Source organism: Mustela erminea, chromosome 17 (genome assembly GCF_009829155.1).
Source record: "Mustela erminea isolate mMusErm1 chromosome 17, mMusErm1.Pri, whole genome shotgun sequence".
NCBI classification, from domain to species: domain Eukaryota; kingdom Metazoa; phylum Chordata; class Mammalia; order Carnivora; family Mustelidae; genus Mustela; species Mustela erminea.
The window spans coordinates 45,468,948-45,492,372 of record NC_045630.1 but is presented as its reverse complement, the minus strand read 5'-3'; the positions used below and the strand labels follow the sequence as shown (position 1 = coordinate 45,492,372).

Below are 23,425 nucleotides of genomic sequence, written 5' to 3'. Positions count from 1 at the left end.
GGCTTAACAGCTCACAGTGACGTTATTGAAGGGGAGTACTTTTCAGTTGGTGCCACACAGCCTTTCAGTAAAGATGTATTTGGCCCAGAGATCAGCCTTCTTCCAGCCTAAGAATCGCTGTGGCTGTGCCTTTCTGGCAAACTCAGGGGTTGCCTGAGTCACAGACGGGAGCAGGTCGGGAATGATTGCATTCCGAATCCGAGAGGTGCAGGTCAGTGAATTACCCAAAGAGAGGTTTCTCCTCCTTTAAGAAGCTTTTTGTTCTCTCTCGAACGCCGCCTGCTGTGTTTGTGGAAGCTCGCCATTTACGTGCGTGTGGTTGTCCTGAGTGGATGTATGTGAGACAGATCACATTCCTCCTAGATGTACCCGGATTGTCTCCTGACAGGGAGCTCTTCCCTTTGTCTTACTCATCGCCTTGTCCTCCGTAAATGGAAGCAGTGGCCGTTGGTCAGGAGTTACTGATCTTCCCCGAGCACCCGAAGTTAGAGGCGAACAGACGCGGCAGCCGGGATGCTGTCAGCAGCCAGCAGAGAGACGAACTGGGGAAGATTCTAGAACTAAGAAGACTTGAAGGACAATTTATTTTGATGTACACGTGTGTAAAGATCAGCTCTTTCTCACACACAAAGATTAGCTCACACATTTAGTTATGAAAGATGTCATAAATGAGGAAAGTAACAGCTAACACGGCACGTGGTAGAGACATTTACAAGGGCCTTCTGTGTGCAGGTATTAGGTTTTTGTCACGAAGGTCTTTACTTTGACATGTTCAGGTAGAGCGTCCCCTTGGATTCAAATCCTAGTTCGTTAGTCTTCTCTGGCTTTGCCAGTTTAAGGATCTCAAGACCGAGGCTGAGTCCTGGTGTACTCTTTGGGCCGGCCCTGCACTGCATGAAAAAGGAGTGGGGAGGGATCAGGTCCCTGCTGCCTTTCTAGGTATAGACACCTGCTCTGGGGACAAGCCAGGGAAGGGATTCCTGTTCGATATTTGAGGAACCTTTTCCAACAGAGATGTTTTCCTGGTCTCTTGTCCAGCCAGGAGCTTCCTAGAAATTGCTTTGGTAGGACCCTGCCATCCTGGCTGGGTCTCTGTCTGCCCGTCCTCACTGTCTCTCTGTACTGTTTTCTCCTTCCCCGCCCTCCCCTTCCCCGAGCAGGCCAGCTGAGCTGCATCGCCTTCCCACCTAAGGAAGAGAAGTACCTCCAGCAGGTTGTGGACTGCCTTCCCTGCATCTTGATCCTCGGCCAGGACTGCAATGTCAAGTGCCAGCTGCTGAACCTGCTGTTGGGGGTGCATGTGCTTCCCACCACCAGGCCGGCCAGGGAGGAGAGCTGTAGGCTCCGGCGTCTCCGCTTCACCTATGGGACTCAGACGCGGGTCGGCCTGGCGCTCCCCGGCCAGTACGAGCTGGTGCACACGCTGGTTGCTCACCAGGGCAACTGGGAGACCATCCCTGAGGAGGACCTGGAGGTCCAAGAGGACGGGGAGGACGCCGCCCCTGTTTTAGCTGAACTGGAGGTCACGATGCACCACGCGCTGTTACAGGTACTGGTCTCAACAGCTGCACACGGACACACCTGCTTTTCCTGTACTTGAGCTTTCTCACAGAGCGGTTTGGCAATGCTCTGGGCCCTGAGCATTAGCTGATAGAGCATATCACCCAGGAAGGTGACACACAGGGCCCTGGCAGCAAGTCTACACCGCAGGCAGGGCCCTGAGCAGTTTGCTTATCTCCCTGCGCCCTGTGCCCCTTGCATCTCCACTGGGCTTTTGCAGAGTAATTATGATCAGGGCCTGAAGTCTTGCTAGAATTGCCTCCAGCCGTCCCTTTCTAAAAGGAATGATAAGATGATGGATTGATTATTAATGCTCTTAGTCAAGTTGAGGCGGAGTAAAGACTTAGTTTTTCCTTAGACCTAGCCATTATTATTATGGGGGACAGATCCTGTCTCCTACTTTCTAAGGAACTAGAGAACCTAAGGACAGATCAAGCTCAGTGTGAGGAGATACGGAGATCCTGTCATCTTAAAGTATATCTTCTTGGCTTCCCTCTTGAAATCTACTCCCACATCCAAGAGATCATATCAACTATCTGGTATTCAGATCTCCACTGAGGAAGGATTCAGCTCTTGTGCTAGGCCTCCTGTCCTGCTCTATAGCTGAGACCAGGTAATGTGATGTCACCGAGTGGGGATCAGCAAAGAATGTGACTGTGTCAGGGGTCAGGAGTGGGTAAGAGGAAAAGAATGTACACCTGCTCAGAACAGAGAGTCCCGTCACCTTGATCAGCTGTGCCAGGAAGTAAGGGCTGGCTTAGCAGCACTAGGAAGTTTTGTTTCTTCTTATAACCTCTGTACCTACCCTGTTCTAAAAGGCCTGATCTCCCAGTCAGGGAATGAGTCCTTTGGTTGTGGCTATGGCCTTTGACACTTCAGAACTAGAAGCTGTCATCTCATTTCCTTCCAGAGACCAGATTTCTTTTATCTTGATAAATGCTAGAGGGGCTATGTACACCAGCCAGCATTTTCTCTGAGTGGAGTTTCAGCAGTGGCTTCCCTGTGTTTTCAGACTGAGGGCTCACACTCCTTAGGTCCAGGATGCCGAGCCCGTTCTTGCGCAACACGAGCTGCAACTCTGACAGTAATCCTTGTTCATTAACTGAGGCTGCTCGGTTGACCTGTGAACTTCACAGTTTGTCAGTACTAGAGTCACACATAATCTCTCTCTGTGATATACTGGCCTGATCTGGTTCATTCAGGTTCTAGTGCTTCGTGGGTTTTCAGACTTTTCTAGAATTTCATTCACTGGGGTCACCTTGCTGGCTCAGTTGATAGAGCATGCTACTCTTGATCTTGGGGTTGTGACTTTGAGCCCCGCATTGGGTATAGAGATTACTTCAGAAATAACATTCTGGGGGCGCCTGGGTGGCTCAGTGGGTTAAAGCCTCTGCCTTCGGCCCAGGTCATGATCCCAGGGTCCTGGGATCGAGCCCTGCATGGGGCTCTCTGCTCAGCAGGGAGCCGCCTTCCTCCTTTCTCTCTGCCTGCCTCTCTGCCTGCTTGTGATCTCTGTCTGTCAAATAAATAAATAAAATCTTTAAAAAAAATAATACTTTGTATCAGGACCTAATACATATATACACATATATATTTTTAAAAAAATATTTGTTTATTTGAGAGAGAGAGAGAAAGAACATGAGCAGGGGGAGGGACAGAGGGAGAAACAGGCTCCCCGCTGAGCAGAGAGCCAGATGTGGGACTCCATCGCAGGACCCTGGGATCATGACCTCAGCTGAAGGCAGATGCCCAAGCGACCGCGCCACCCAGGTACCGCTATACACATAGAAATAACATTTCATGAAACAATACTTTTACTTTTTGTAAAACACACTATCTTCTCTTTTCTATTTGATTTCACTTTTTAAAACTGATGGTAGCAACCCGCAAAATTGCTACTGTGAGCTGCTGCATTCTGACCTGCAACTTAAAAAACACGGTTAAATGGGGCACCTGGGTGGCTCAGCCATTAAGCATCTGCCTTCGGCTTGGGTCGTGATCCCGGGGTCCTGGAATGGAGCCCCACATCGGACTCTGCTCAACGGAAGGCTGCTTCTCCATCTCCCACTCCCCCTGCTTTTGTTCCCTGTCTCACGGTGTCTCTCTCTGTCAAAAAAATAAATGAAATCCTTAAAAACGAAACAAACAAAAACCACTATTAAGTAGGTCTGATGGCTATCGGTCGGGGGCAGTTCTTCCTGTTCTTGCCTTTTAAAAGCAGTCTTGGACTGTGAACAGAGCCATGGCCAGGAGAGGCACGTGACTGGATTGATTTCTCTGGGTCCCTTCATTTTATTGACTTTAATTTTTAATGCTCATTTACTTTAGTTCCATGAATTGAGGCCGTTCAAGGGAGTGCCAGGCAGGAGAGTGAGAGCCGTCCCCTGGGCACACATCTGAGTGGGGAGAGCCCCCCCACTCCGCCCGGCTGCTCCTGACATGCGCTAAGCACGCCACTGAGGGAACAGTTGAGGTGGCTTCTTGGTTGGGAAGTCAAGGTACCAAATCATTTTTCCCTCTGCACAGCTGAAGTATGTGTTTTCTTTCTTTCTTTTTTTTTTTTTTTTTTTAAGATTTTTTATTTATTTATTTGACAGATCACAGGTAGGAGAAAGGCAGGCAAAGAGAGGAAGGGAAGTGGCTCCCTGCTGAGCAGAGAGCCGGATGCGGGGCTCGATCCCAGGACCCCGGGATCATGACCTGAGCTCAAGGCAGAGGCTTAACCCACTGAGCCACCCAGGTGCACCTGTTTTCTTTCTTGAGGAATATTCTCTTGTCTTGAGGAATTCTCTGGCCTCTTGAATTCTGTTTCATGTGGTTGGTGAGGCTTCCTTAGCCAGTGTTCCTCCGGATCTGCTTTATTCCTCAATGGTTTTGATGTAGAAATAGCGGCTGACCCCAGTGGTTCTAAGTTGGGAACCCCTTGATGCTGTGCCTTAGAGAGGCCTTCGGAGCCTTTGTGGCGCCCGGGCCCCCTCGGCCTGCACAGTTAGACTCCTGTCTTCTTGCATCCGTGGGCCTCAGCGGGTGGAGCTCGGGGGGCGGGGGTGCGCTTCCCAGCTACTGTGAAGATTTGTGTACCAGTGAGAAAGATCTTTTTGTTTACTCCCCTTGTATTTAAGATCAAGGAGTTAGCTCTGACTGTTCAGCCCTTCCATTTGGTTTGCAAAGGGGGTGGTGAGGAAAGGAAAACTTGGCTCAAGGTAACCAAGACTGAATTAGGGGAAATGAGATGTTCATTTTCAGCTGTCAGATTATCAAAGCAGAGTTTCCCCCTGCCTTCTTATACAATGGTCATTCTTCTAATATGGCGCTTTAAAGGCCTCATAAATTAGCCAGTTTCAGTGTGTTCCAGAATAGACTGACCCACAGGGACCCACAGGGCTTGGTACTCCCAGCTTTTGAGCTCCAGGTCCCCTGAGAGTCTCAGCTCATAATTCATTAGCAGAGGAACACCGTCAAGCCGTTCATTTCCATAGGCTCCTTTAGTGTTAAAAACAGTCATTTTCCCACTGGCAACATGTTGCAGCCTTCACGGTGCTCCCCAGTCAGTCTCCGCACACGCAGGTGCTTCCCTTCTCCACCGTCACCCCTGCTGGCCGGCATACGGCCATCTCTTCTTACGAGTCTGCTGGAACACAGTGCCCGCTTTGGGGTTGCCTCAGTCTGATATGGGTGTGTGTATGCGTGTCTGTGTGGGGTGTGTGTGTGTGTGTGTGTGTGTGTGTGTGTGTGTGGTTTCCTGGACCACCTATAAGAAAATGGGTAGCAAGGAGCCGGGATGATTAAACTCTCGCAGTCCGAGGTGGGGACTCTGCAGCATGGCCAGTGTCTCACTCATGCTGGGGCCGACAGAGCTGTCAGTTCTTCTGCTGGCCTGTTTATCTCCATCCTCTGCACAGATGTCTGTGTCGTCTGGGGGCCAGATTGCCACACGAAGACACCATCATTGGCTCAGGATGGTGTGTGTGTGATGGGGTAACTTTCGGGGAACTGAGGTAGACTGTAGTGTTTCCAGGAACGGTCTGATGACTTGCAAATAAACTTTATTTTTAACTCTAACCAGTTGGAGTAGTAAAGCTTTCTCTTTATAACCCTCAGTCTCCTTCAGTAGCTAGCAATGGAAATAATCTCTTTTCACTGTCGTACAGACCTTGCTATTTGTCATTTCTCAGCAGTTAACACTGTTACAACCCAAGATCATGAAAGGATTTTATTTGACATGACAATAGTTTTTGTAAAATTTTAACCCCCAAATTTACTAACCATTCTTTGTTGCTGGAAAACTAGCTTCTCTCAATTTTTGTCTAGTTTTTGGCATTTATGATGGTGCCAGATAAAACTAAATCTGCTCTGTGTCGTTCACCTTTAGTAGATACCTTATCTTATCTTGAATGTCTCTGGATTGAAAGAAAACAGTTGATTGGTAACAAAACGGAAAGAAGGCTGGATGAAGGTCCTCAGGGCAAGGAGATAACTTTTCAGGGAAGATGATTTATGGAATTGGGTCAAAAATGGCCATTCCAAGGAAAAAGACCCAAAGTTGGGTAACATGTATAAGATGGAGAATAGCATTCTGGAGATATAAAGAAACCCTGATTTTATGGGGCAAAGAGAAAGGGGAACTAAAGTATTACATTAAAAAAGGGTATTGGAGGGCACCTGGGTGGGTCAGTGGGTGAAAGCCTCTGCCTTCGGCTCAGGTCATGATCTCAAGGTCCTGGGATCGAGCCCTGCATCGGACTCTCTGCTCAGCAAGGAGCCTCTTCCCCCCCCCCCCCCTGTCTACCTCTGCCTACTTGTGATCTCTCTCTCTCTCTGTCAAATAAATAAAATCTTTAAAAAAAAAAGGGGGGGGGGTATTGGAAGTTCAGACAAATGCAAAAATATAAATTCCTTCTAGGCAGTGAGCCTGTCCCCTTCATACTGAACATCCCTCCTGCCTCTCCCCTATCACACACTAACAGCTGTGGGCAGCGTAGGCGTCCTGCATACCTGCATGCATTGCTCTTGGCCAAGAAACCCATAGTACCTGGTGCAGGTTAATTTACCTATTGAGGGTGTGGGTGGTTGAGAGGCAAGTTGTTTTTTGTTTTTTGTTTTTTCAATCTCTGTGCTCACTAAAATAAATGTAAAAAGAACAGCTTGAATCTGAGGCTGTTTTCTCATTTCACCACCAGTGATTCATTTGTGGCCTTCCAGGGTTATCTCTTGGGGAGAAAATCCGGCAGAGATTATAGCCTTAATCTTCCTCTTTTGTCTTTTTTTCTTTTTTCCAGGATCCCATCTCCCTCTTTTTTTTTTTTTAAGATTTTATTTATTTATTTGAGATAGAGCAAGAGGGAAAGAGCAGGAGCCGGTGGGGGAGAGGCAGAAGGAGAGGGACGGGGAGGCTCTCCAACCGAGCAGGGAGCCTGACACAGGGCCCGATCTCCAGGATCCCGGGATTATGACCTGAGCTGAAGGCAGATGCTCAACCGTCTGAGCCACGCAGGCGCCAATCATTTACCTTTTTTTTTAACACCCCGAGGCTTCCATTTTCACTGTGTCAAAGATCTCGGTGTGTTTCACCTTGTGTTGAGGATGGTGGTGGGGGCAGGGAATTCAGAGACTCGGGTTGGAAGTACTGTCACTAGGCAGAAACTCGGTTGGTGGGGCTATTGAAAATGTTCTCTTTTTGACTCCTTTCATGGTGTCTCAACCAGTCCCTGTGACTGGTTTCATGGCAGAGCCTTTCCTTCCTAGGATATACTTTTTAACCTGGAACACTATTATTGTCAGGATCCCGGAAGTCATCTTGTCCATCCTCCATTCGTCTTTTAGAACTTGCCCGACATCAGCCCAGGTGGCTCCTGACGCCCTGTGGGACCTTCAGTGACTGAGTGTGCTCTTTGTAGTCGGGCCGACCTGGATTGACATGCTGGCTTTGTCAGTTTACAGACCGGGTGACGGGGCAGGTTCCCTCTTGTGCAAGATAGGGTAGCAATCTGTGTCTTCAGTGAGATGGCGTATGAGGACTTAGCACAGTGTCTGGCACAGAGTAAGCCAGTTTCCTCCTCCCTTTGAATGTACTAATCAGCATCCTTGAGAAGAGAATTTCCCCCTCTCTCAGTCACCCGTCCCATGCCTGACAACCATGTTGGAACGCCTTCCTTTTGTCAAGCCGAAGTCCTTCTGGTTCCAAGAATCACCATGATTCTGCTCCAGTTAGAGACAAAATTCTTCCCCATTCATTATCGAGAGCCTTTGTAACAGCAGAAGAGAAAGATGCTATTAAAAGCGAAATAACACAGAAGTTCAAGTTATAAAAAGTTTCCCTTCTGCCTCCTCCCACTTTGTCTCTCTGCTCTGTGGAATCTAGTAAATGACAAGAGAATGAAGCTCCAGATTCCTGCATTTGCCTGTATCCCTGGGTACTGGGTGTTGGAGTAGCTATAAGGAAGGTTGCAAGGAGGCCACGAAGTGTGTACGCAGCCAGGTGTTTTGTACAATGTAACAAGAGCAGAGAGGTATTTTCCTTAAGATGTAACTAGCATTTAAGAGTGATCCTTCTGGAAACCAGGTAAAAATGAAGAATGCTTCACCTGTATAAGAACAGATAGCGAAAACCTCTGGAAGGCCCCATGAGAATGGCAGGAGAATGGCCAGTAAAGGTAGGTAGACTGTGGGCACAGGGATTGAGGTTGAGACCGCGTCAGCGGCTGAGCACGGGCAGAACTATCTTACATAGTTATGTGCTTCTTTTCTCCGTGATGGGAACCTGAGGCTTCAGAACTGTGGAGAAAGCAAAGACCTTTGTGACCTGCCTGAGAGCGTGACTGTCTTCTGCTTGAACCATCAGTGAATGCGCTCATTCTCGGCCAGAACAGAGTTTCAGGATGTGCCACGAGCCGTGAGAGCCAGTGTCATTAGGAAGTGGTCAGGCTTCTTCAGGGACTGGGCCATTTCTTCCTGGCATTTCAGACAATGTCCTTGTACATCAGAGACTAAACCTAAGAGGTCAGTGTTTGCAGAGTAACAGTCTCCTTTCTGTTCATTCTCTTAATCTTGCCAAGAAAAATTGATGGTTAACACATTAATTTCTGTGGATTCTGTAGACTTGTGCAGAATGCATTCTACAGGAGAACTCCCTTTAGGAATTCCCTGTGACTTCCAGTGGGAATTTTGGGGGGCATTCTCATTCTTCCCTGAGATTCTTCTTCCCTGATTGAGTTAGGAACAAAATGCTTACTCACTGCTTTCTTCTGGGAGTAGAAGCAAACAGCAATCACAGCTAAATGGGTGCAATTAGGGTTGAAAGATGGGAAATGTTATATATGATTACTGAAATGGTTTGGAGCAGGTAGTGAAGGCATCACTTATTTATCCATTTATTCCACATGGATCTGTTGGACGCTCACGAATGCCAAGCCCCATTCTAGGTACTAGGAAGGCAGGCAGCCTTCCACGAAACCGTGCGAGGGCAAACTTCCCTCTCCGGGGGCCAGAATAGGGCCCACAACGGCTCTGGCTCCTCCTCTCTATATTACTGATGACTTTTTTCACTCCCTGTCTCCAGGAGACAGTGCTGGCTTCCCTTTTTGTTTATAACTGTCAGGGATGAGTCATCCCTTCACGGTAAGTGTCACAGAATCACACAGCGCCTTCCAGCCTGGTTTGGGCCACCGCCAGGAGGTCAGGCAGCAGCTCCTCCTGCCCGTGTCCAGCACTCGCGGTTGCTAGCGAGGTGAGACCAACTGCACACGCTGACTCACTGGGGAAGGAGGAGAGAGAGCATCGCACTTGTCTTTTGCCTGTTTTTGTTTAGTACAAGATATATTTAGGAGTGGACAACTTCTTTCTGTTTGTCAGTGTATCAGGTAGTACCTTCCATTAGAAAGCCCTGAATCCTTTAAAAAATGAAATTGCCCCTGTGAGCAAATAAAATCTGCAGTCCCCTAGAAAGGGTATTGGTTCTGCAAGTAGACCCCACAGCTTTTGGTTTTCTTTTCTTTTCTTTTTTTTTTTTTTGTTTAAAGATTTTATTTATTTATTTGACAGAGATCACAAGTAGGCAGAGAGGCAGGCAGAGAGAGAGGGAAGCAGGCTCCCTGCTGAGCAGAGAACCCGATGTGGGGCTCGATCCCAGGACCCTGAGATCATGACCTGAGCCGAAGGCAGAGGCTTAACCCACCGAGCCATCCAGGTGCCCAGCTTTTGGTTTTCTTGTACACACAGAATGGTTCTTGGAGGAAAACCTATGAATTTATCTTAGAATTTTAAGAAAATCCATCATAAAGTAGCAAGCAAACAAAATTATTCCTGACAACTTTCTAAGGTACTCTTACTTTGGTTTTGCTCATTTAGGCTTGCTTCTCATGATATTATAATAAGGTTGATCAGGCTTTATCTTTCAAAATGTATACATATATTGAAGAGAGGTTTGCAGCTTTAAAATAAAAATTTTTTAAAATATTTTATTTATTTATTTGAGAGAGAGGACGCTAGAGAGGGAACACAAGCAGGGGGAGTGGGAGAGGGAGAAGCAGGCTTCCCGCCGAGCAGGGAGCCTGATGGGGGGCTCGATCCCAGGACCCTGGCATCATGACCTGAGCTGAAGGCAGATGCTTCAGGACTGAGCCACCCAGGTGCCCTAAAATAAAAATTATAAAAAACATTTTCACTTGTCATTCTCTCTCTTATTGTAGCTTTTCATTTCTTGGGATTCTCTCCTAGCCTTTATCAAATTATTATGTGTATTATAATGTTGGCATTTAGGCAATTGTGTGTTCTACTCTAAGCTGTAAAAGTTCTTATCCACTTTTTGAATATGCCTCATGAAGTGATTCATACTCTAGCAGTGTGACTCAGGGTAGTGAAAGGGGGTTTGTTTTGAACAGTGGGATGAGTGTCAGACTAGTCTACCAACCAGAAAACATTTCATGCAGTTCGAGGCATAGATGAAACAGCAGTTTCTTCTTGGCCTAGGCTTGGATGGAAAGTAGCTGAATTTGTAGTGTTTGCTCAAATTGGAAATGGTGAGATACTAAAAGCATTAGCTTTGGAGAGTTCACAGTGGCCTGCCAAATAACGGTTATGTGATCTACCTGAGAATTAGACTGACTAAGTCTTTACTGGGGAGGATGAGATCTTTGTAAAGCTTTTCTGGGGATAGGAGATCTCTCTCTCTCTCTTTCTCTCTCTGTCTCTTTTTCACACACACACACAACACAGGACTAGGAACAATGGGCTGGCATTTCCCAGTCCTTTCTTACTTATCTAGGCAAGGAGATCAAAAAGGAAAAGGACCCAGGTTTTTTTTTTTTTTTTTTTTTTTTTTTTTTTTTTTTTTAAAAGATTTTATTTATTTGACAGAGAGAAATCACACGTAGATGGAGAGGCAGGCAGAGAGAGAGAGAGAGAGGGAAGCAGGCTCCCTGCTGAGCAGAGAGCCCGATGCGGGACTCGATCCCAGGACCCCGAGATCATGACCTGAGCCGAAGGCAGCGGCTTAACCCACTGAGCCACCCAGGCGCCCCAAGGACCCAGGTTTTTATTTAAAATTTTTTTCATCAAAAATACCTGCCACTCAGTAAGGTAAGGAATGAAAACAGAATTGGAGTCCGGACGGACACAAACAAGTGCATGTTGTTTACATTTCAAATCAAGTATCTTTGCAACATCTGATAAATGCTAGGGACACACACTTGAACAGGTTTGTGTTGAATTCTTTTGTAAGTCTGTAGAATGTGCTAGAATTCTGTGAGGAATGATTTTGAATTTGTGAGTCCCTGAAGCCATCGCACTTGGTGTGCCTGCAGTGGTGGTACAGGTGTGAGTCTCCAGTTCAACCTTTGGTCTGGAATGCCAGACAGAGTAGATGGTGTCTTCTTTTTCTTTTTTCTTTTTATTTGACAGAGACCTAGTGATTGAGAGAGGGAACACAAGCAGGGGGCGTGGGAGAGGGAGAAGCAGGCTTCCTGCTGAGCAGGGAGCCCGATGCGGAATTCAATCCCAGGACCCTGGGATCATGACCTGAGCTGAAGGCAGATGCTTCAGGACTGAGCCACCCAAGCACCCCAATTTCAAAGATATAGAAGAGCAGCATGTGCAGTGGAAGGAAACATATGCTCTTTAAGTGCCTCAAGATCCTCAGGAAAGAAGTGTAACACAAAGCAAAAACTACTTGCTGTAACAGGACCTGTAGTGATTTGTTTCTTTCTTTTTTTTTTTTTTTTTTTTAACATTTTATTTATTTATTTGACAGAGAGAGATCACAAGTAGGCAGAGAGGCAGGCGGGGGGGGCGGGGAAGCAGGCTCCCCGCTGAGCAGAGAGCCCCATGCGGGGCCTGATTCCAGGACCCTGAGATCATGACCCAAGCCCAAGGCAGAGGCTTAACCCACCGAGCCACCCAGGCGCCCCTAGTGGTTTGTTTCTAAACCAAAGATCATGGGGTGCCTGGGTGGCTCTGTCACTGGGTGATTGTCTTGGGCTCAGGTCATGATCTGAGTCATGGGATCGAGCCCTGCATTGGGCTCCCTGCTCTGTGGGAAGCCTGCTTCTCCCTCTCCCACTCCCCCTGCTTGTGTACCCTCTCTGTCAAATAATAAGTAAAATTGTTAAAATAAAATAAACCAGAGATCATTCTTGAAACTCACTTTAGGATCTTTGGTGTATCAGTTGTGATTGGTGGGTTCAATCATACGTAACTGACAGAAAAATGGGCTTGCTTAGACTAGATAGAAGCTAATTTTTTTCCCCCTCACATGAAAGAGGCCTGAAGCGAGGCTGGCGTAGCAGCTCTGCCATCATCAGGGACCCAGGCCCCCTACTTCTTTTTGCTTCATCATTCTCAGTGCTGACTTCTACCCTTAGGTTTGCCTTAGGACTGTAGGATGACCTTCTTATTCCAGGCAAAAAGGATGAGGCCAAAAAGTGTACTTCCTGGCAGGATCAAACCCCTTCTAAAGAACTTTCCTGAAATGCCCACACACTTACCGGGCAGCCTTGTCTGTAAAGGCCATTGCCTTCCCAATAATGCAGAGACCAAGTACTGGATACGCAAACCTTGGTCTCTGTCATACCAGGTGACCATGAGAATAAATATATTACCAAGGCTTACGGAGCTAAGACTTTGGGATACCTGCAAGCTTCAGAATAGGACAATAATATAATAATGTTTGGCAAACCTGGCTTTTAGTTTGCTGCTTGATTGATTCAAAAATATTGAGGGCTGGGCGCCTGGGTGGCTCAGTGGGTTAAGCCGCTGCCTTCGGCTCAGGTCATGATCTCAGGGTCCTGGGATCGAGTCCCGCATCGGGTTCTCTGCTCTGCGGGGAGCCTGCTTCCTCCTCTCTCTCTCTCTGCCTGCCTCTCTGCCTACTTGTGATCTCTCTGTGTCAAATGAATAAATAAAATCTTAAAAAAAAAAAAAATATTGAGGGCTATGTGTTAGGCACTGGAATTACCCGTAGTTAACAAGGTAGACATGTTCCCTGCCCTCAGAGGGTTGACAGGCTATTGGGAAAACATAGGTTTTATTTATTTTTTATTTGTTTTTAAAGATTTATTTGTTTGTCAGAGAGAGCACATGCACACAAGCAAAGGGGAGAGGTGGGGGGGGCAGACTCCCCACTGAGCATGGAGCCCAATGTGGGAATCGATCCTAGGACCCTGGGATCATGACCTGAGCCAAAAGCAGAAGGTCAACGGACTGACTCACCCAGGTGGGTTTTAAGTGGGACTGTGTACTAGGGAAGACTCACTAAGAACATGACAAGAGTACAGGGAGATCGGAAGGCTGCTTCGTAGTTAGCCTGGGAGTTAGCTGCCTTAGAAAGGTGGGGCTGGGAATATGAACAAAGAGGAGAGTGGGAGGAATGTTCCAGGCAGCCTCAATCCCGATCTGCTCATGTCCACGTCAGTTCTTTCTCCTTCTATTATTTGTCTTACTCCTTCATCAGAGGGCACCAAGGATTTCCAAACAACAAAGGAAGCTAGAACTAACATCTGAAATGACTAAAGAGACTGCCATCCTTTCTAGAGGCTGTTGTCTCTCTCTAGATGAGTGCCTGCCTCTTAGGCTACGCCAGGGAGTGTTGGGAACTCAGGAAGGAGGTGGGCAAGTGACTGGAGCGTACTGAAGCCCCATTGCCCCATCATAGATATGGATTTTGGTCTGAGCGTGGGACTTCGGGGAGGCGAGGATTGGTTCTGACCCCGAGGTGCTGATATGAGCCCCCCTTCCCCTTCCAGGACGTGGACATCGTGGTCGCACCGTGCCAAGGCCTCCGACCCGCAGTAGATGTTCTGGGTGACTTGGTGAATGATTTCTTGCCTGTGATAACCTATGCACTCCACAAGGATGAACTGTCTGAGAGGGACGAGCAAGAGCTTCAGGAAATCCGGAAGTATTTCTCCTTTCCCGTATTCTTTTTCAAAGTGCCGAAGCTGGGCTCGGAAATCATTGCCTCGCCTACCAGAAGACTAGAGAATGAAAGGTCAGCCCTCCATCACCAGCTTGTGGACCTGGGCTATCTGAGCAGCAGTCACTGGAACTGTGGGACCTCCGGCCAAGACACTAAAGCTCAGAGCATGTTGGTGGAGCAAAGTGAGAAACTGAGGCACTTGAGCACGTTTTCTCACCAGGTGCTACAGACCCGCCTGGTGGACACGGCCAAGGCCCTGAACCGGGTGCACTGCCACTGCCTCGACATCTTTATCAACCAGGCCTTTGACATGCAGCGGGACCTGCAGATCACTCCCAAACGTCTAGAATACACTCGGAAAAAGGAAAATGAGTTGTACGAGTCGTTGATGAATATTGCCAACCGGAAGCAGGAGGAAATGAAGGACATGATTGTTGAGACGCTTAACGCCATGAAGGAGGAACTTCTGGAGGATGCTGCCAACATGGAATTTAAAGGTAGGTCCTAGCTGGAGAGCTTGGCGTGGGCTGCTGGGACCACAGGATTCCTTAACCCTTTTCTAGCTGGAAATTGAGTCCCATGAATTCTGAGGGCCAAAGGAAACTCAGGAGAACCTCATCTACCCAACTATCATTAGTAGGAGCCCTCCTTAAATCACTTAGCCAGAGAGGCCGCTCTCCCGGGAGTGGTAGTCCGACTTCTGGTAAGTTCTTCCTAATAGCGCTCTTTAATCTCTAGTTTCTATCTGTATCCTCTTGACCTGTTGGAGCTGGAAAAGAGCTGCCTGAAGAACAGTCTCTAAGTCATGCTTTCACCTTGGCTTTGACCTTGGGCATGGCCTGTGCTTCCTTACTGGTTCTTTTTGATGTGTGTTGCGGTCTCATTTTCTTTCCAGGCTGCTCCTGAAACCCAGCTCAGGAGTGTTTCCCAATGTGTTTTCAGCTTTTCTGGAAATCCCTTCTTCATGAATGGCTAATAACAAAATTGACCCAACATGGTTCATCAGGCCTTTTGGGGCTGAGGTTTTTGGTGCGGCTGACTTTGTGTACTGACTGCTCCGTAACCTGCCCTGCGGGCACATTAGCCCTCCCACCCGTGAATTATGGTGCTGTGGTGTGCAGGTTACCCTGGAGGTTCTCAATCACGGCGTTACAGCAAAATCTCCTGGGCACTTTTTGAAAATAGAGATGTTTGAGATCACCCCAGAGCACTCCAGACCAGTTAATCCAAATTTCTGTCGTGGAACCTCGCATCAGGTTTTTGGTTTTTTCCCAGTCCCTCTGTGGATTCTGTGTACTGGCATCTTCTTGAGGAGAGAACTGAGGCTTAGGCAGCTTAAGTCATTTGCACAAGGTCACAGCTACAGAAGAGTAAAGGCGGAGTTTGGATCTAACTGAGTCCTGAGCCTGTACCCTGCATTTCCATGCTTCACTGCCTCCGAATCCATTCCCAGTTCCTGCTACCGCCATCTTTCTGGTAGCCGGCTTTGGGGCCGCAGCACGGTCTCCAGATCTTTGCTCTCTCTTGTCCCCGCATCTGGGCAGTGGCCAAGCTGTGAGGCATCTTCTTCCATGTTCCGTATCTGCCTTAGCTTCTCTGTTCCCTCCTTTGCAGTCCACCTGAACTACTGTTTCCTGTTGCTCTCCGGCACATTTCTCTCCTTTCTTCAGTCCAGCTGTGTTGGCTCCCTGTTCTGCGGACTAAGTTCTGACTCCTCAGCCTGGTGTTACGGATCTTGCAGAGCCCAGCGCTGGCCAACTCTCCCCGGCCTGTTTCCCACCAGGCACATTTCACCTGCTCTCAGCTGCTTGCTGTCCTGCAGCCCTTCCTTTACTTTTCCATGGCCCCCACCCTGCCCTAAACCCAAAAAGACTTCTGTTTGTGAATTTCCAAATCCTATCTACCCTTCAGAGCCTCTTTTAAATAGCATTTTTCATGAAGTCTTTTCTTTTCTTTTTTTTGAAGACTTTATTTATTTATTTGACAAGCAGAGATCACAAGCAGGCAAAGAGTGAGGGAAGCAGGCTCCCTGCTGAGCAGAGGGCCCAATATGGGGCTTGATCCCAGGACCCCGGGATCATGACCTGAGCTGAAGGCAGAGGCTTTAACCCATTGAGCCACCCAGGTGCCCCAGTCTTTAATTTTCTTAGCTAATAGTGATTGCATCCGTCTGAACTCTTATCGCATTTCATGCATACCTGAAATTTCTGGTGTATTTCATTTTCTTTTATTACAGTTATTTATGTCTTACTGACTGTTTTCTCCAGTCCTAGAGATGCAGGAGAACGGCATCTTGTTTATCATCCTGTCTCTTATAGCAGTTCACACAGAGTTGTGTGCGTGCACTACCTCCTGGGAGTTTGAGTGCGTGTGTGAACGATGGAGTATGGCTGTGTCACACTCACAGAGGAGACAGGCCACTTTCGCAAGCACAGGAAGCCTTCTCATAGGTGTTTCTGAAGATGAGCAAAGGTGGTTCAGGACTTGCAGTGGAGATCTCAGAAGGCTTCTGACTGAGGTCGCATCAGCGCTAGTACCGTAGCGTGCGGGGCAGAACAGTTGGGCAGACCGGCAAATGTTTGCCTGTTGGTCATGATGCCGGGGTCATGTGTGGTGTCTGGGATGCAGTGGTCAGTTCAACAGACACGGGGGAGCGGGGCACAAGTAGACCAGCCGTCCGGTTCTGTTAACCACCTGGCCAATTTGGGAAGCCACTTTCCGAGTTAGACAGGACTTACGTGTCTGCTTCTTAACCTCGTTTGAAGCTCTTCCCTGAGCTTCAAACTCAGGATCCCTGAGGCAATGATGGGTAGATCTAGAAGAGAGCCACCACATAGCCAGAGGAGCCCAATTTCTGGTCCTGGTTTATGTTTTAAAATAAAGGTAATGTGGCGCATCTGGGTGGTTCAGTCAGTTAGGTGTCTGACTTCGGCTCAGGTCGTGACCTCGGGGTCCTGGGATTGGGCTCCATGGCAAGCTCCCTGTTTGGCGGGGTGTCTCCTTGTCTCTTTTCCTCTGCCCCTCCTCCTGCTTGTATGCTCGGTCTCTCTGTCAAATAAATAAAACCTTAAAAAATAGCAAAATAGAGGTAATGCATGCATGCAGGCTATATTACATACATACTTCAGAAAATACTTTTTTTTAAAGATAATACCTACATGCATAGTACTTCACTCAGAGATACAAAGATACTGTCCTCCAGCCACCCAGGTCTCCTCCATACGTTCTTGTGCCCCTTGCTTTTGCACTGAATTCATATCTTAGAGATCTTTCTATAAAGGTACATATGGATTTGTCTTCTTCTAATAGATGTGGCTGATTTTATTTAACTATAATCCTACTGATGAACATTTAGACTCATTCTTTTTTGTTTTTTGCTATTACAGATTCCTCTGCATTATCATTTACATGCATATTTTTGAGGCTTGTCAAGGTATATTTCTAGAAAAACAATTCCTAGAAGCAGAATAGGTAGGTCAAAGGGTATGTAGATATTTTTGTTGGTTGGTTGGTTAGTTTAAAATTTTGATAGGTTAGAAAAAAAATTTTTTAATATATATAAGATTTCCTCCAAAGAGGCGGCACCAATTTTAATTCCCACATGAGAGTGCCTTTTTAGGAGTGGAGGTTTTGTGGGTAATTTGTCTTCAATTCTGTCCTCTGACTTGCAGAACAGATTCCTAATTCTGGGAGGTAGTAGCAGGCTGGTGACAACATTCCAGTTTTGCTTTTTATTCAGTAATTGATTAGCATCGAATCCCCAACTACTGGATTTTTCTGGGAGTTTTGCAGTGTGAAATGGTACAAAGATCCAAGGCAGTCTGCGAGCTTGGGTTTCAGACGCGAGCTGTTGTCCTTCCTGTACTGTCCCCTCCCTTCTGTCCTCTCTCCGAGGCTGTTTCCTGACCTATAAAATGACCAGTAATACCCACCTGACAAAGTTATCATGAGGATTAAATTCGATTGCGTATGTAAAATACTTATTATGGTGCCTTTCAAATAATCTGCACTCAATAAATACTCCTCCTGTCCTATAAATGTGACAGAAAGCGACAGAATCAGGAGGCTTGTTCTAGATGCGGTTGCTCCTTCTCAGTAATGCCCTCAGTAGTCATGGGTCCCGTGGCCCCGTGTCACACTGAGGGTCAGAGCTTGTCCGCCAGCCATGTGTTTGAGAGCCTTGGTGGCTATCGTGGTGGCTCCTTGGCTTTGATGAGGAGAGGCCTTTCTTCTGAGTGCCCACCCCTTTCCCTCACGGCCAGCTGGCTTCTGTCTCTGCCTCCATAGATGTCATTGTCCCGGAGAACGGAGAGGCGGTGGGCACCCGAGAAATCAAATGCTGCATCCGGCAGATCCAGGAGCTCATCATCTCCCGGCTCAATCAGGCGGTGGCCAACAAGCTGATCAGCTCGGTGGACTATCTGCGCGAGAGCTTCGTCGGGACCCTGGAACGCTGTCTGCAGAGCCTGGAGAAGTCCCAGGATGTCTCGGTTCACATCACCAGTAATTATCTCAAACAGGTACTCTAAGACCCGGTAGCCACCACATCACAGAGGGCACAGGAGACAGAGCCCGCCCGCAAGCCCAGCCTCGAGCTAGCCAAGAACGTCCTGGGCACCCTTTGACCCATTCAGTTTGAATCTTACCCTGTTTTCCCGTCGCATGACCCCTGCCCGTCGAGGTGCTTGCGCACTGCAAAATTGTGGTTGAGGCATGAGCTGGTTGATGAAGATGGAAGTAAAGGGGCCCAGAGAGTCGCACAATAGGTGATCGACCCGTGTGGCCTGCACATTTATGGAAGGACATATTTGGGAACCTTGCAACGGGACTCTGTGCTTTAAGTAAATAGTATTTACCACGTTTTTTTAATCAGCCACTGTGCTCAGGCGTACTGATTTCCTTCGTGGCTCTCTTTCAGATCTTAAATGCCGCCTATCATGTTGAAGTTACATTTCACTCTGGGTCGTCGGTCACAAGGATGCTGTGGGAGCAAATCAAACAGGTGGAGTCCGCTGGAGGAGCGTTTCCCGCCCCCGTTGGCTCAGATGAACCTTAGTCCCTCCAATAGCGACTGATGTCTAGAAAGTTCTCCTGGGGTAGGGCGGCCATTTTTCCGGGTTTGTCTGCCCAGGAGAGTTCCGGTTTATGCCTATTCTGAAATAACTAGGACCAGTGCCCCTTGAACGCTTAAAGTGGTGCATTTAAGTGAAATTTTGTGCAGCCGTAAAGCTCTCCTCCACTCACTTCCTCATATTCCTTTCTCCCAGCCTAAATGTTTTCTCAGAACCAGGCTTGGTTGCCAGGGGCCGTTTGTGTGATTTCTTTTCCGGAATTCGATGGTGCTCTTTCTCCATCCCGAGTTCAGAAAGGGAGTTCTCAGCACCCCGGGTGCTGCGTGGACACCGTGAGGGCCTGTGAGCATGTGGACTCGGCTTGGTGTTCTTTGATGCTTTCCCTTGCTCTGAGCCCTGACTCTCGTGTCAGTGGGACTGGAGAGGAGTCTTGGCCTTCACGGGGCTCCTTTCTTCATGGCCTGCTCCTAGGCTGGCCATCCTCCAGGCGAGGGGCGTGGGTTCTTTCTGGCGGCTGCAGGCTCCCTTGAGTCTTCTCACTGACCTCGTCCTGCAGATCATCCAGCGCCTCACGTGGGTGAGCCCGCCTGCCATCACGCTGGAGTGGAAGAGGAAGGTGGCCCAGGAAGCCATCGAGAGCCTCAGTGCCTCCAAGCTGGCCAAGAGCATCTGCAGCCAGTTCCGGACCCGGCTCAACAGTTCTCACGAGGCTTTTGCAGCCTCCTTGCGGCAGGTGGGCGTGCGGGAAGAGGGAGAAGAACCGACAGTCGGGGAGTATTTTGCCCGCTGCTGTCCATGGAATTTTTATAGAATCATCAGTGTATTTTCTTCCTAGCGAAACGGTAATACTGTGTCATGAAAAGTGTCATCAGTACTTTTTTCATATGGAGGTTTTTCTAACTCCAGGGAACGTGGAGGGAACTTGGTTCATTTCTCCTCATTTCACTGAGTGAGGAATGAAAATCAAGCGGTAGGAATTTTTTTTTTTTTAAAGATTTTTATTTATTTGACAGACAGAGATCATAAGTAGGCAGAGAGGCAGGCAGAGAGAGAGGGGGAGGCAGGCTCCCTGCTGAGCAGAGAGCCTGATGTGGTGCTCTATCCCAGGACTCTGGGATCACGACCTGAGCCGAAGGCAGAGGCTTTAACACACCGAGCCACCCAGGTGCCCCAGATAGGAATTTTATGTAAGTTGCCTAGTATTTTAGGAATGAGTCAGAGAAAGGAGGACTTTGTAACTTTTATGCTGGTTCACAGTTATGTGACATTTGCTTGTCCCCTTGGAGTGGATGTGTGTGCTCTTGTGTACCTGTGTATGTGTGTGCACATGTGTATGTGTGCATGTACGTGTGTATGTGGGGGGCGTTGTGGAGATGGGGGTACGCATCCAGGAGGAACAGGTATTACCTACTGAGAGCCCACTGTGTACCAGTCACATTACAGACGTCTTGTATAACTCTTACAGTTGCCCTTTAGGAGACGCTGTTATTACCCCATATAGCAGGTGAGGAAACCAAGTTGGGGACTTGACAAGTCACATGACTTTTTTCTGCTTCCCTCCCAGCTAGAAGCTGGCCACTCAGGCCGGTTGGAAAAAACAGAAGATCTGTGGTTGAAGGTTCGGAAGGATCACGCCCCACGCCTGGCCCGCCTTTCTCTGGAAAGCCGTTCTTTACAGGATGTCTTGCTGCATCGTGAGTCCCTATTTTTTTTCCTTGTAGAAAAGTAAATGGGAAGAAGGTTCTAGTTGTGTGACATTCTCATGTTCTATCTCGGATAATCCCAGTGTCTAAAGTTGCTTCCTTGCAAGGCTGCCTCAGCACCCTGTGATGTGTTTTTGAATTCCTGATGTCTGTTTGGTCCTGCTGTTCATACAGTTTAGACAACATGACTTAAATTTATTTAAATAGGACCAGTTAGGAGCACCTGGGTGGCTCAGTGGGTTGGGCTTCTGCCTTCGGCTCAGGTCATGATCCCAGGGTCCTGGGATCGAGTCCTGCATTGGGCTCTCAGCTCAGCAGGGAGCCTGCTTCCCTCTTTCCCTCTGCCTGCCTCACTGCCTACTTGTGATCTCTGTCTATCAAAATAAACAAAATCTTTTTAAAAATCAGACCAGTTAGGTTACTTTCTACTAGTTTCCAGTAGCATCAGAATTTCTCCCCCAGCATAATTACAACTTCTTATTCCTAGATCCATGTCTAAGAATTTTTTTTTTTAAACGTTCTATTTAGGGGCACCTGGGTGGCTCAGTGGATTAAGCCTCTGCCTTCGGCTCAAGTCGTGGTCTCAGGTCCTGGGATCAAGCCCCACATGGGGCTCTCTGCTCAGCAGGAAGCCTGCTTCCCCCTGCCTCCGCCCCGCCTCTGTCTCCTCATGATCTCTCTCTGTCAAATAAATAAATAAAATCTTAAAAAAAAAAAATAGGGGCGCCTGGGTGGCTCAGTGGGTTAAGCCGCTGCCTTCGGCTCAGGTCATGATCTCAGGGTCCTGGGATCGAGTCCCGCATCGGGCTCTCTGCTCAGCGGGCAGCCTGCTTCCCTCTCTCGCTTTCTGCCTGCCTCTCCATCTACTTGTGATTTCTCTCTGTCAAATAAATACATAAAATCTTAAAAAAAAAAAAAAGAAAAAAAAGAAAAAGAAAGGTTTTATTTATTTGAGAGAGAGAGTGAATGAGCACGAGCAGGGCACAGGGGCCAAGGGAGAAGCAGATTCCCAGCTAAGCAGGGAGCCCGATGTAGGGCTAGATCCCAGGACCCCAAGATCATGATCTGATCCAAAAGCAGATGCTTAACTGACTGAGCCACCCGGACTCCCTAAGAATCTTTTTTTTAAAATCAGGATATTTTATATATTTTTTTCATAAGCAGTCTTCCAGATTTTACTTTTAAGTAATCTGTATACCCAGTGTGGGGCTTGAACCCACAACCCTGAGCTCAAGAGTCACATGCTCCACTGACCTAGCCAGCCAGGTGCCCCGCAAGTCTAACAATCTTAGGGAGGTTGCCCAGCAAGCTCTCCTTCCTCCTGCCTTATCTCTGTCTCCTTACTTAATAGGTAAACCTAAACTGGGACAGGAGCTAGGCCGGGGTCAGTATGGTGTGGTGTACCTGTGTGACAACTGGGGAGGGCACTTTCCTTGTGCCCTCAAGTCGGTCGTCCCTCCAGACGAGAAGCACTGGAATGACCTGGCTTTAGAGTTTCACTACATGAGGTAGGTTCTCCTGTCACTTGTCTCAGTGGGAGAAGACCTAGGGAATAAGCCAGAAGCCCAGGATGAACTTTGTGCCGAGACTTACAGCACGCTGTGTCTCTCTATTCCCGGGTCCCCAGACGTCGTAGCCAGTGTCTCCGTGTCGGGCCCACAAATGTGCTCTCTTGCAGGCCTTCACGGCCTCTGCCATCTCCCCACCGTATCAGTTTCTCAGACTTGGCCTTCCCTTTGACTTCTCAGTCCTTAAGTCCCGTTAGTGTTCAGATTCCTTAATTCTAATTCCTTGTTAGGGGCCATTCTCTTGACCCTCCCTCTGCACTGAGGGCCATGAGCTCTGGCCCTGGACTATGTGTGGTCTCAACGGGACTCCTGGCCACGGGACGGCACGCTGTGCAGGGTCAGAGCCAGAGCGTGGCAGCCCTAGACTCTGTCGTTCCCACCAGATCTCTGCCGAAGCACGAGCGCTTGGTGGATCTGCACGGCTCGGTCATCGACTACAGCTACGGCGGGGGCTCCAGCATCGCCGTGCTGCTCATCATGGAGCGGCTGCACCGGGACCTCTATACCGGGCTGAAGGTGAGGCAGGGTCGGGGGTGGGGGTTGAGGCGGGGTGCGGGGCTGCACCGCAGACAGCAGCCAGATCTGCGGGGTCCTCCCTGGCCGGTCTTCCTTTCTTGTTATCCAGACCTTCTAGCTTTCACAAGACTTTCTTGGAAATAATCAAGTTTTATTGCCCTTGTTTCCAAAAAAACCTTAAAAGTTTCTCAGAATCGATTTTTTGGCCTAGTTTATATCCAGAATACTGCCAATGCACCGCTGTTTGCCTCTTGTGGTAGGGGTAAGATCTAGACGACTCAGAAGCGCGGAAAAGCATCTTATAACTTTGCTGTTCTTCCTCTTTTTTTGCTCTCGATGGATACAGCTAGTGTTTGTTGTTGAGTCAACAAATACTTATTCGTGACTACTTTGTGCGAGATCTTGTGCTATGCACCATAAGGGCATATCAAGAAGTGTAATTGCCGGGGCACCTGGTTGGCTTAGTCAGGGGAGCATGTGACTCTTGGTCTCAGGGTCATGAGTTCAAGCCCCATGTTGGGCGTAGAAGGTGTAATTGTCAGAAGCTTTTAAGAGACTTACAGTCGGTGAATATTTCGTGAAGATTTGGTGTTTGAG

The 23,425-nt window shown here is 48.1% G+C and overlaps 1 protein-coding gene across 2 annotated transcripts in view; it reads left to right on the top strand.

Annotated features, from left to right (window-relative positions):
• DSTYK (dual serine/threonine and tyrosine protein kinase) overlaps positions 1-23,425 on the top strand; it is a 49,558-nt gene that overhangs the window by 16,969 nt on the left and 9,164 nt on the right. For both annotated transcript variants that reach the window (XR_004280025.1, XM_032317726.1), the window contains exons 2-9: positions 1,161-1,549; positions 13,797-14,466; positions 18,257-18,489; positions 18,888-18,971; positions 19,598-19,774; positions 20,606-20,735; positions 22,096-22,252; positions 22,696-22,828. Coding sequence is in view for 1 of the 2 variants with exons in the window: in XM_032317726.1 (XP_032173617.1) it covers positions 1,161-1,549; positions 13,797-14,466; positions 18,257-18,489; positions 18,888-18,971; positions 19,598-19,774; positions 20,606-20,735; positions 22,096-22,252; positions 22,696-22,828 (1,973 nt within the window). In the remaining variant the exon portion in view is untranslated. The remainder of the gene's footprint in view (positions 1-1,160; positions 1,550-13,796; positions 14,467-18,256; positions 18,490-18,887; positions 18,972-19,597; positions 19,775-20,605; positions 20,736-22,095; positions 22,253-22,695; positions 22,829-23,425) is intronic.